The sequence below is a fragment of the Drosophila simulans genome, chromosome 3R, assembly GCF_016746395.2.
Source record: "Drosophila simulans strain w501 chromosome 3R, Prin_Dsim_3.1, whole genome shotgun sequence".
NCBI classification, from domain to species: Eukaryota; Metazoa; Arthropoda; class Insecta; order Diptera; family Drosophilidae; genus Drosophila; species Drosophila simulans.
The window spans coordinates 15,591,922-15,605,401 of record NC_052523.2 but is presented as its reverse complement, the minus strand read 5'-3'; the positions used below and the strand labels follow the sequence as shown (position 1 = coordinate 15,605,401).

At 41.2% G+C, this 13,480-nt stretch overlaps 1 protein-coding gene across 2 annotated transcripts in view; it reads right to left on the bottom strand.

Moving 5' to 3' along the window:
- Nucleotides 1-13,480, bottom strand: part of LOC6728636 (homeobox protein homothorax) — a 107,603-nt gene that overhangs the window by 21,763 nt on the left and 72,360 nt on the right. For both annotated transcript variants that reach the window (XM_002103941.4, XM_016177034.3), the window contains exon 9: nt 967-1,062. In XM_002103941.4, coding sequence (XP_002103977.1) covers nt 967-1,062 — 96 coding nt within the window. The remainder of the gene's footprint in view (nt 1-966; nt 1,063-13,480) is intronic.

Below are 13,480 nucleotides of genomic sequence, written 5' to 3'. Positions count from 1 at the left end.
TATGGAATTTTGATTACAGCATTTGCTATTAGAAGAAAGCTGCGGCCGCATGTAATTGGCACGCATTTTGGCCGGACTCTTTGGATCTATGGATCCATAAAGAGGCACCTCTGGGACCTGCACCTCTAACCACTCCGCAGACCATTCAGAAGACAATCGAAGGCGTTCGCCAGAGCCATGTCGATGCCATTTTGATGGCCGTTTCATTGGCATTGGCCAGGCCGAAAGTCTGAAAGTCTGGCCGGGACTGAGACTAAGAAACTCAAGATACTTGGGCCGCAGGCGGGACGTCTGATCTGATCCATGGCCGCCGATCAGGCGCACTCTCAAAAACGGGATCACTGGGAGAAATGTCTTTAAAATAAGGCCTTTCTGTTTTATGTAAGGTGCTTAAAATAATCCTATTGTAATGAGAGATGGCATATAAATCCATTACATTTAATGGATCATTTTTACAACTAGAGTTGCATTTAATGATTTCATCTAGATCCTTTTCTCTCCGTGTTGGATTGAAACTCCGACTGAAACTCCACTGCGGAGGAGCCTTTGCCCGTTGGGCGATGCCAGTTCGTATATCATTATAGAAATTACCTACTCTCGGCAGCAGCCATTGTTAGTATTTTGCCATTAACGTTAACTCTCTGGCACAATCTGAGCCGCTTGATCTCTCGCTGTTGCCTTTGCAGCATCAGAAGCAGCCTCATCGATGGCCCAGCAGAAATTAAAAGAAAACTAACCAACCAACTAGCCAGCAAAAAACCAGCACGAGGAAACGAGGGGCTGGGCAGAAAAAAAGCAGAAAAATGTGGATGTTGTAAATTACTGAAATCTAATGGAAACGTTGACGTCAGTTGGTCTCGTGATGATAGCTCAAGTCCGCTGATAAGCCGCACTATCAACTGATAGTTCCCCAGACAGATAGCTGTGGCATGGAGTTGGGTAACTAGTGGTGGACAGATTACTTACCAGGACTACCGAGGAAGACTGAGGAATACAATCGCCGGGAAGCGTCTGCATTGCGAGCATCGGCAGGTGAGGACCATTCTCTTCGACACCATCGTCCTGCAAAAGATAGAAAAGCCGATCGTTAGAAATCTATCAATAACTATATATGTATCAAAATGCGCAAGTGAAAATAATGAGCAAGTGAATATACAAGCAAATAAGTTAAAAATCTGTTACTAAGCCCACAATTCATTTGTAGTTATAAGCTTTGCAACACAAGTCCATTAAACTAGCAACATTATTTTGTGTAAACCTAACTAAACTCTATTAAAATACGAAGTATAAATTGCCTGACCATAAGACCCTCTGTAAATTATCGCTCCACTACTTAGTTATCACAGCGGGAAAACCACGTATAATTATTAATTCAATTTTCCGCGTTCCTAAGCCTTTCGGCAAACGAACTGAAACTCATTTCCAGTTAAGGCATCCGCAGCAGTATTAAGATCTTGAGCCACTCTAAGCCACCGACTGACTGACACAATTCGCAACACTTGTCAACTTAATGCTTTTCAACCGATATTGACAGCACACTGAATATGTTAAGCCAACGCATATATCTTATGATATCTGCTGAAGGCTCAGAGATAGTTGTCTCTGGGTTTTCGTCAAAAATTCGGAGAATGACAGGTGCCTTGGCCCCCGCACCTGAAATTCCTCCAGTAATCTCCGAATGAAAAGAAACCCTCAAGGAAAACGGGCCACAAAATGTATAAACATAAGAACCTCAATGGACACTTTAAGCTGATAAAACTTTAAATGAAATACGTAGTGCAAGGAAATGAGCGGGGAAAATGGCGCTAATAATAATTTGGTTTATTGGCTTTAAAGCACAATGAAGGCGGTTGGAAAAAAAATGAAGTGAGGGGGCGTGCCGCGTCGTACAACAACAATAGCAACCCTCGGCCAATCTCCCGGGCAATTTCTATTATTTTTTTAAGCACTTTCTTGAGCTCAACGACGCGGGCAGACAAGCAGCAACGCACCTTTATTTAAATTTTCCATTTTTTTCCTTTTACCTTCCTTCTATTCTGGACAGAAGAGCGGAGGGGGAAAAGTCAGGGGGGCAGACTACGCTTCGTTTTCTTCTTAATGGGCAATTTTCTTGGTAGTAAATGGGCACGTTTTATGAACGCTTTTGTGGGGTGTTTATGGGGTGGTCCTGATGCCCAGCCTTACATTTACCCGCCCTCGAAGAGCCACCCCCCGAATGCCACGCCCCTTTTGGCCAGAGCGAATGCAAGTGTCTATTGTTTTTTTCAAACTTAAATGGAATATTAAATTGCCAGTGAAACTGCACCTGTCCAATTAATATGTAACGTAATATGGCCGAAAATAAAATCGGCAAAAATAACAAACATTGGAAAAATATCTCTTTAATTGGTCATCAATTCGAAATGTTTTTGCGTGATAATAAATTTAAATTTAAAATTTTAAACTATTTTAACTGTTTTTCTGCGCGATTTTTGCATAAATATTCGTTATTCTGATGCTTTTTATATGGCTCAAATAATTAGAGATTTTTAAAATGTTATTATTCTTGTGTTATTAAATTGTTAGCCCAAATAGTTACCTAACATTTTTCAGCTAACAAAAATTGACCTGACAACGTGTTGTTTCTATGCACTCAACCGAAATCAATATCAAAATTAATAGAGATTTTTGGTGCCAACAAGACCAACAACATAGGTGAAATGAGTGGCCAAAAAAAATTGTTCGCACATAAATCTTTGCACTAAAAAATTTTATTGTCGTTTTTATTGTAAGGAAATAAAATAAAAAAGCCGCAGCAAAACAAAACAAAGTCACAACAATAACAACAACACAAAGAGACAGAGCCAAACAGTCTGCTGATTTTTGCTCTCCCAAACACAAACACACATGGAAAAGAAACACAAGCACAAACACTCGTGCATCCGCAGATTCTCCCTCTCTCTTTCGCTCTTCGATGGCCGCGTATATTTCCCCGCCTCGCAGCGGCTCTGATCTCTCTTGGTGCGCCAAAGCGAGACGAAGCTAGTGAAGACATAAAACTGCGGCGAATTGAGCGTTTTTGTTTTTTTTTTTTTGCCTTCTGCCAAGTTAATTATTTTCGATTTTTGTGACTTGACTAATTCGATTTTTGAGTCCCTCAGCTCTTCTTCTTCACGTCTATTGCCTTATGCAATGCAAAATCAATAAGGCCAACAAAGCTAATTCGCTTCGCTTTAACTGGCCACAAGCAAAAAACAAAAAGCTTGAAAATGCCACAAAATATATGTTATTTTAAACCAAAATGCTTTTTCAGATTCCTTTGTTTATGGGGCTTTTAAATGTCACAACTCTAGATTCTGAGAATGTGCTAAAACATTTATGGTTCGCTTGTCTCAAAATGTATTTTAAATTATTCTAGCTTTTTGTGTTGTTCAATTTGCTTCAAAAATGTATTTTAAATTATCTCGCTCGGCTTGCGGTTGTTCTATTTTATTTTCGCATGTTTTGCCACCTTAATGTTTCAAAATGTTTTTCAAATTAAATTTGGTTTTGTTAATTATGGTGCTCTTGTGCGAATTTTGTTGTATTTTTAGTAACCTATTTTTTGGTTTGTTCTTTTTTGATCTTTGAACATATCGGTTTCTTTTAGTTGAATTTTAAATTGCCTTAAGTAAGACGCGACTTTTTTTATATTCCTGATTTTATATATTTATTTTTAATTTCCTTTGTTGCTTTGCTTGATATTCTTTTCGGTCTTTTGTCGGTGAAACGCATCGAACGATTTTCTATTTTTAGTGGCACTATTTCGGTGGCGACCCCATTTGCTTTTCAGCCTCTAGCTAAGTGTATTCTTTCTCCCCACTTTCAGCGCCTGAATTTTCCCCGCTTTTCCCCGAGTTTCCCCAAAACTTTGTGAAGTGCCCATGGGCCTGATAAATGGCGCTTAGGCATTGATTAGATGCCTCAGAGCAACGAAATGCATTTGCCTTATCACCCATGCACTTCTCACACACACTGGCACACATTATAACTAACACCCGTTATACCCCCACCATCAGCCAAAAGTATGCCCCCCCCCCCCCTCACACCCGACAACAGCCGAAAAAAGAAAAACAACAGACGCAACGAAACGAATTTTCCATTTTCCATAGAGTTCACTTCACCCCAATGCCAAAGTCGCTTCAAATTCGTTCAGAGCAGTGAGAAAAAGTGAGCTAAATTATTTAATGTGTATGCTTCGGTTTTTGATTAAATAAATCATTTAATATTCCTAAAAGTGAAACTATTTATATTTTTTATTTTCATTGTTTAACTTTGAATAATCTTCGTTCGATTTAATAAATCATTAAGAGAATGTAGTATCTGAATAAAGTAATTGATTTAAAGCCACATGGTTTTGATACCACATTAAAATCGAATAGTTAACGTGTTTGAAAACACTATCAAGCATTTGTTCTCAGTGCACTTGTGTCTGTCGCCTTTCGTCTGTGTGCGGGTCGCTTTCTGTGTGTCTGTGTTTAGATAAAATTGTGTTTCGAAAGTGACAGTTGAAATGATTTATCACTTGCCAGCGACTGCAAGGCGCAAACGCCAACGCTGCCCCGCCCCTGCCACCCGCCGCCCCCTTTTCAACCAACTTGGCTGTCGTCAAAGTTTTTAGCACAAGCTCCCTTCGGCCCCCTCGCCGACCCTCTGGCTCACTCTTTCGCTTTTCTCAGCCCCAGCATGTTTGGCATTTTTGTGTAGAAAAATTGAAAATTGCTTTTTTCGTCAGCAGCCCCCCTTTCGAAGCCCCCCTACCCCAGCCACCACCACCCCTCCCTTTGTCCTGCTATCTGAGGCAACTTCATCTTTCCAATTTTCTACTATTTGGCTTTGTTACCCATCCCCAGCCCCTTGTTGTTGTTGTTATCTGTGAGTTTTTCATATGAAAATTTAATTCCGCTCAAACCCCGCACCACCCACTCAACTCGGCGCCCCTCCACCACCCCCTCCGCACTCAGGCATTTCCCATGCGAGCTAATTTAAAAATTGTTGTAATTTTTTCGCTTTGCTCTTTTGGAATTTTTGCAATGCGCGACAAAATGATTTATGTCGCTGCCTGGGCGAAATTAAAAATATTACAAAAAGCCACAGCAGCAACAACAATGTGAACACATTTAAATAACATAAAAAAAATATAGGTATATATTTGTGTATCTGTACATTTGTGTATATGGTGTCACTTGAAGCTTTAAAATGAAATTGTTGCCGTGTGGAAATTTACGCTGGCTTTTCTCAATTTTTATGCCCAGCAATTTCGAGCAACTGCAGCGGTGGCTGGAAAAAATTTAAAATAAAATACATAAACCGCAACAATTTTTCAACATTTTGCACGTGTAAATTTTCCAATTGGTTGAACGCGCCAAATGAACGAAGGGGAAAAAGTTGCAAAAATGGGTAGGAAAAACGAAGGGGGCGAAATGTGTGGCGGCCAAAAAAAGGGGGGTGGTTCGAGGGGCGTGTCTCTCTTATTAAAGGTCTATCTGATGGATTCATTTAGACAATTCTTGAGGCAGGTGAGCAAGTTTCTTCTTTTCGCCTGGCAGAGTAATGGTTGGAAATTATGGCGGAATATGAAATTTGCATAGGCTGTGGGAAACCCTTTTGGGGTGGCCCTAAGAACTGGAAAACAAGTTGGGAAAACAGGTATTCTATCTGTCTCAGTATTGCTCTTCATCGCTCATCATATTTTTGCATTGCCGTCGGCAATTTATAATCCAGTGTTAAGAAATGTGTTAAAGCGAACATAGAGATAGAAACAGTTTCTTAAAGAGCTTGTATTGGCTTTCCATTCATTTATTTCAATTGTATTTGTAAAATTAAAGCCAGACTGCTAAGGAAAAAAAAAACAGAAAAATGTTGTTAACCCAAATTGCATTGGCATTTCATCTCTGCAATCTTTCATTTGGTTTTTCCCCTCACTCTTTTTTCTTGGCTTTTTGTGTAATTATTCACATGCACCGAATGAATTTTTCCATTTTTTTTTGTGCAGCTTGCCACGATGGCCGGAAGGTGGCGCTGCTGCAGCTGCTTTACGAGCACAGAGCAAAAAAACAACAGAGCAGTTATCTATTTTGTTGCACTGTTTTTGCAGTTTTGTTGGCATTTTCCGCTGCCGTTTTCAGAGCATTTTCCAGTTCTTTTTTTTCGCATAGGAATTTTGTTGTTTGCTTTTGTTTTAATTTAAATGAAAAAGCTTTTCGCGCATAGTTATGAAAATAATGGCTGCCAAAAAGGGGGAATATTCCGTATATATGTGTGTATGGAGCATGAAGCCAGTTCTAATGCATTAAAGCACACTAAGTGGTTTTAGTTGGGGCTTCGGAGAGCAAGGCCTTAAAGCGTTTCGCCCGTTTTTCAATAAAAATCCAGAGCCACACCTCGAACATGACTTGTAACTTAAGCTATGGAACTCGGTTCCTTCAGTCCTGTGTCATCAGTTTTGGCGACATCCTTTGGGATCCGCATATCGCTTTACACTTGAAGCGAATTTGAAAGTCTGGATCGGTCCGCTCGTAACTCTTCTGGCTCCCGCCTCTTTTCCCCTTTAGCCTGCCCACACACAAGCTCTTCTCATTGGCCTTTTTATTTTATTTTTTTCGTATTCTGTTTTTTTTTTATCCGGCCCGCGACTAATATAAACGTACAATGGACCAACTTAAGCTGAAATGACAGTTGCGACATGTTTGCGTAGGCGTGTGCGATCTCCCATACGGACAGACATACGGACACGCGGACGGACGGACAACGACCCAAGACATCCAGACATACTATACAGACCAGCAAATGTTTTGGTATTAATTTTTCTTGTTGTTCCTTTGAGCATCTGGCCCCTCAATCTCTGGACTTCACACTCCCCTTGGCCTCTCCTCAAAAAAAAAAAAAAAAAAACCACCAGCCCAACTGACAATAAACTTTATCGCATTCATGTGAATGCACTTTATGACACCTAACCAGGCAACAGAACAGGCAGTCGAAGGTGGAGAAACTTGTTTACCTGCCCGCAATTTCCACGGGCCGAACAAAGAATTTCGTTGCGGATTTCGAAGGCAATTTTTGCACGACTGATTTGAATTGAAAGACTTTGATGAGCTCTACATGTGGGTAAGGATATAATATGTAAGTGCAGAGAGAGAAAAGAAGAAATGGATTTTAAGGGTAAGATACTTAGAAATGTTCGCCTACACTTACAAATTGATTTCTGTTTGCAGTTCTTTTAATACTTTACGACTGCAATAATAATGAAAGATCTAACAAGCTAGTACAGAGATGTCAAGCTTACTATCCAAAGACAATAACGATATTGTTATGCATTTTTTCGCCGTGTGGCAATGGGCATTTTGTGGTCGTCTGGCTGACTCGTGACTCGTGCAATTTCAGTCGTCCGTTTGACGGTCACGTGACCCTAATAAATCACAGAATTAATGTTACGTAAAATGGAGTTGGCGTTGGCCCGAGTCCTGTGGAGTCCTGGATCGCAGAAGTACAGAGCTCAGGACGAGGTCCTTTCGCTGCGAAAGCCACCACCGTTGAGTGGTTAAACTATGCCGGCCGGAAATTGAAAAACGTTTGCGGCATTTCTGATAAGCCCAAGAAGAAGAGGGAAACTACATTTCCCCGAGAAATGTAACTTAAAGATCAACTGGTTAATTTCGGAAATTTAAAAATGTTCATACGCCATGGTAACCAGCACTGACACATAGAGGAAGAGAGGGAGCTAGCTGCGTCGACATTACGGCCATTAAAAATACCCAAAACGACAACGACAATTTCCTCATTATCGTAAAATTTATTCAAGCAAAATAAATTCCATGCTGAGAGCTGGTCACACTGAGCGGTTGTTTATAGTTTTTGTCTGTGAATTTCACTTTAAATTTAATTCGCAAACCTGCATTCGTAGCTGTGCAAAACAGCACGCATTCTAACATTTGGACTCTGCCTTGCAGAGTCGGCATGTGAACATCAACAAAGAACGGTGGATAAGGTGCAAAAAATTTGCATTCTCTGCCCATTGGGCCCCTCACCACGTGGCAGCCGCACAAGGGAGGCAACAAGCAACGTACTTATTAGAAAAAAAAAAAAAAATAAATAGACCGGATTAGTAACTGTAAAATGGATACGAACAACGAAACTTCTAACTCTCAGCTTAGAAATAAGCCGATTGATTATGAAGAAATGCGGCAAGTAGCTGGTAAGTCTCCACTGGATATCAGGATGGAATTATTGAATCAACGCTCTTCATGCACTGAATCTGTTAACCTAAGCACAATAACTACGACGATAACATTTACAAGTGCAACTTGCAATACTACATCTACAACAACTGCAGCAATCAGTAGGCCGAGCTCCAGAGAAAAAGCTGCTACTAGATTGTCTGATGCGCAAAAACTTCTGACGAAAGAGAGGAAGAGGAAGACCAATTTAACACCCAACCATAGCTCTAAACGAGCTGTCAGAGACGCGAAGCTGGAGCCATATCCAGCCATAAATAGTAATTCAAACTCAAACAATAGGTTTGCCATGCTAGACATGGAATTGGACGAAACCAGTGATGGCATAGAAACTCCACAAGTTTGTCATGATGTCGCATCCACCTCGTGTGCATCGGCTGCTCCGAATATTCCTAATGATGACTGTGTACCAAATGTGACATCCAATAGCCCACAACAGTATACTGATAAGCAGAATTCTTATAAACAATCAAAACCACCGCAAATAGTACTGAGCCTTACCAATCTTAATGATCTCTATGAGCTCATTACGGAGGTCACTAGCCTAGATAATTTAACAGTTAAAGTCAATCAAGGGGAAACAGTGAGAATATTACCCAAAGACTCTGATACTTACAGAGCTATTGTTAATCTTTTTGATAATTCGGGAATTGAATTCCATACGTACCAAATGAAGGAAGAGAAGCCTCACAGAATAGTTGTTAAGGGACTCCACCATAGCACCCTAAACTACGAAATTATCGACAACTTTAAAACATATGGCTTTGATGTTCTACAAGTACACAACCCAAGATCCAGGAGAAATAGAGAAGAAAAACTTAATATATTCTTCATTAATATAAAGACCTGTGCAAAAATTAATGACATATACGATATTAACACAATATGCCGACAGAAAGTGCGGATAGAAAGAATGCGTAAATCATCTGAAATTGCACAATGCATACGTTGTCAGGAATTCGGCCACACAGCTAAATACTGTCGTCGTCATCCCAACTGTGCTCGATGTGGTGAAAATCACTTAACCAAGCTATGCGTACTTCCCAATGATCAACAGCCTATCTGTATACACTGTGGAGGAAATCACACGGCAAGTTACAAGGGTTGCCAGTTTTACCAGGAGTATCTTCGACGATCAATGGGCACTGTAAAGAAGCAACAACCTAAGCAAGCCAAGTTTGATAAAAGTGCAACAAACCAACAACAACCCCAGCAAAAACAGCAGCATGCAATAGCTAGCACTCCCAAAGATCATACTGGGAGCTTGTCCTACGCAGATATTGCAAGAAATGGCAATACAACAGCCCAGCCTCGTCTACATAATGTACAATTAAAGGGAACTAATATTAAGCAGCAACACCCGCTTGACGTTCAATCAATATTGGCACAGCAACAGAAACAATTTATGAAGTGGCAGCAACAGCTTCAACAGCAACAACAGCAGCAATTCCTATCGTGGCTACAGCAGCAGCAACAGGAGCAACAACAACAAAACAAGTTGAATAGTCAACGACTCGAAAGGCTGGAAAATATTGTTTTTGAAATGGCCAATATGCTGAAGCAACGGACTGGGGATACATCGGCTCCCCAACTCCATAGTAACGCTTTACCATCGCAATGAACCCTCTGAAGATTCTTATCTGGAATGTAAATGGTATTTCAGGTAAAGCCAGAGAAGTAGAGCTCTTCGCACACAACAACGGCATTGACATTCTTCTCCTAAACGAGATCAGACTCAACAGAGGGAACACAGTTAAGATATATGGATACAGCTTTTATCCCGCATACAAACCTTCAAGCCATAATCACGGAATGGGAGGAGCAGCAGTACTGGTGAGAAGTTCTCTTCGTCATTTCCCGCAAAGAGTTATTGAAACGAGAACTATTCAGATGTCTTCAGTCAAGGTCTCCACCGGGCTGGGAGATATGGAATTTAGCGCGATTTACTGTCCACCAAGAAATAGAATTGAGGAAAGGCACTTCAGTGACATACTTGTCTCTTGTGGACAAAGGTATTTCGTTGGTGGGGACTGGAACGCCCGACATTGGCTATGGGGTGACACGTACAATTCACCCAGAGGTCGAGAACTAGCAGAAGCCATTTCAGCCAGAGGGGCTTATATCCTTGCAACAGGTTCACCAACTAGATACCCACATGTGCCCAGTCACAGACCTACCTGCATTGATTTTGCTGTGTACCATGGGATAAACTTAGACAGAACTAGTATTTCTGAAAATTGGGATCTAGACTCCGATCATGTAGCCCTTGTGGCTACTCTACAAACAGAAGGTGCCTATGTTAGACCATGCTCTCGGTTAATAAACAGCAGAACTGATCTCCTTGTTTTCAGACAACATCTGGAAAACTCTCTCCAATTAAATACGGTTCTGAGCTCAAAGGAAGACATCGAGAACGCAGTAGACAGTCTAACGCAAAATATACATAGAGCCGCTTCTGCTTCTACGCCGTCTGAGCCCGAGATACGCCCCAGAAGTTATGGTATTGTTCTAACAAGAGAGGCCAGAGAACTTATCAGAACTAAGAGACGCCTTCGAAGAAGAGCAATTCGAACTCAGGATCCATGGGACAGAATCTTGTGGAACCGAGCAGCAAAGCAACTCAAAGTCGTCTTAAGGGAACTCAGAAGTGATTTCTTTGAGCAAAAATTATCCTCCATGGACTACACCGTTGATGCAAACTATTCGCTGTGGAAGTGCACAAAAGCCCTTAAACGACAACCACTTCGATGGGTACCCGTACGCTGTCCAGGTGGGGAATTTGCAAAAACTGAAGTGGAACAGGCTAATGCATTCGGCTTCCACCTAGAGGATCGCTTCACTCCTTACGACTTCGCCACGACAGAACAAATAAGAGAGACTCACCAGTACCTACAAATGCCATTGCAGATGTCTTGGCCTATTAAGCCAATAAGGATAGAAGAAATCCTTGAAATAATTAAATTACTTCCGAAGCATAAAGCTCCAGGAATTGACAGGATTTGTCATGCCACGCTAAAGGTTTTACCTATAAAAGCGATAATATATATAGCACTAATCTTTAATGCTATTTTAAGGATCCAAGTGTTCCCAAGACAGTGGAAAATGGCTGCTATTTTGATGATCCACAAGCCTGGAAAGCCGGAAGATGATCCTGAGTCGTATCGGCCTATAAGCCTCTTACCCTCACTTTCTAAATTATGGGAGAGACTTATTGCCAATCGGATAAACGACATTATAAGACAAGGCAATATCTTGCCGGATCATCAATTTGGATTTCGAAAGGGACACGGAACTATTGAACAGGTCCACAGACTGGTGAAACACATACTACAGGCTTTTGACGACTGCGAGTACTCCAACGCCGTCTTTATAGATATGCAACAAGCCTTCGACAAAGTATGGCACGTTGGATTATTATGCAAGATAAAGACCCTTCTACCTGCGCCCTACTTCTGTATTTTAAAGTCATATCTAGAAGAAAGACAATTTAAAATCACGGTGAGAAATAGCTACTCCTCTATATACCCAATGAGAGCTGGAGTCCCTCAGGGCAGTGTTCTCGGACCGCTACTGTATTCCTTGTACACTGCTGATATCCCTTGCCCGAGTTTCGAACACATGGCAGCACCGAACAGGACTCTTATTGCAACCTATGCAGATGACATCGCAGTTGTATATAACTCTAGGGACAGCAGAGAGGCAGCTAACGGACTACAAGAATATATTAATGCTCTGGCAGCCTGGTGTAAACGGTGGAACCTAAAAATAAACCCACTGAAAACAACAAACCCGTGCTTCACGTTAAAAACGCTTATCCCAAACACCCCTCCAATTCGGCTAGAAGGAGTTACCCTGAATCAGCCCCTGCAAGCAACATATCTAGGTATCACCCTGGATAAACGGCTCACCTTTGGGCCGCATCTAAAAAACACAGTAAAAAAATGTGGCCACAGATCACAACAGCTGAGATGGCTCATGAATAGAAGGAGCACTCTTTCGATGAGGTGCAAAAGAGCTGTGTATGCGCACTGTATCGTACCGATATGGTTATACGGGATCCAGATTTGGGGAATTGCAGCCAAATCGAATTATAATCGTATCCAGGTGATGCAAAATCGCGCATTACGACAAATAACCAACTGCCCCTGGTATGTACGTAACTCTACACTCCATAAAGACCTCAATATTCACACAGTTGAGTCACAAATTGGGAGACATACAAGTCGATATAGTGACAGATTACTGAGCCATAGCAGTCTTCTTGCAAGACGTCTCATCCCCGCTCGACCTCTAAGAAGACTTAAACGGCAAGGCTTTGCCAAGACAATTGGGCAGCAGTAAAAACTCTTCATTTATGTTCCTACTCCACTTATTTTATTTTATAGTGTTTGGTAATTGATAAGAATACTTCTCCACACTGTGATGTTAAGATACAATATTATGATGTACGGATTCTTCACTTAATAAATATTAAAAAAAAAAAAAAAAAAAAAAAAAAAAAAATTGGTCGTTAACCTTGACACTGGTTTTCTTTTATTTTTCCCCGACTTGCTGGGTGTGTGTGAGTGCGCATAAAACTCATGCTATGACGCGTGTTAAATAGTCGCCTGTCAACTGGGGAAAACTTTGGCCCGCCAGCTGTAAAATGATTTTCCCAGACGGCACAGCTCCATATCGCCTCAAGTTCGACTACATTAAGTGTAGGCACAGACAAACAAATTGTGATTACGGGCAGAAAGGAGGCAAAGCCAAAGCTGTGCAGAAAAAAACAGAGGCTCAAGGAATCTGTAAACCAAGCATGACTTTCATTATTTTCTTTGTCTGGTTACCAAACTACCAAAAATAAATAAAATGGAATGACGCCAGTAAGTATGCTACAATAATCGATACGAGTGTGTGTGTGCGAGCTCTTGTTGTTTTTACTGCTCGACTGCGTTTTTCCGCACACAAACGCACAAGCGTACAACGCACACACACAGACACAGGCTTAAAAGAGAGCGATTTGTCATGGGGCTGCCACGAGTTTTCGGGGGTTTTGCATTTTCCCCAGACATTTGCCCCGCGGCTGTTTTCGGTGGCTTAAAGTGTTAATGTATCAGTTTGGCATTGTTTTCCACAATTTATGCACTGAGAACTTGTTGAATACCTTGCGGACTTATGGCCAACTTGAGGACAAATATGGCGCCCAACTTAATTTAATTTTATACCCAATTCACATGTAAAATAGC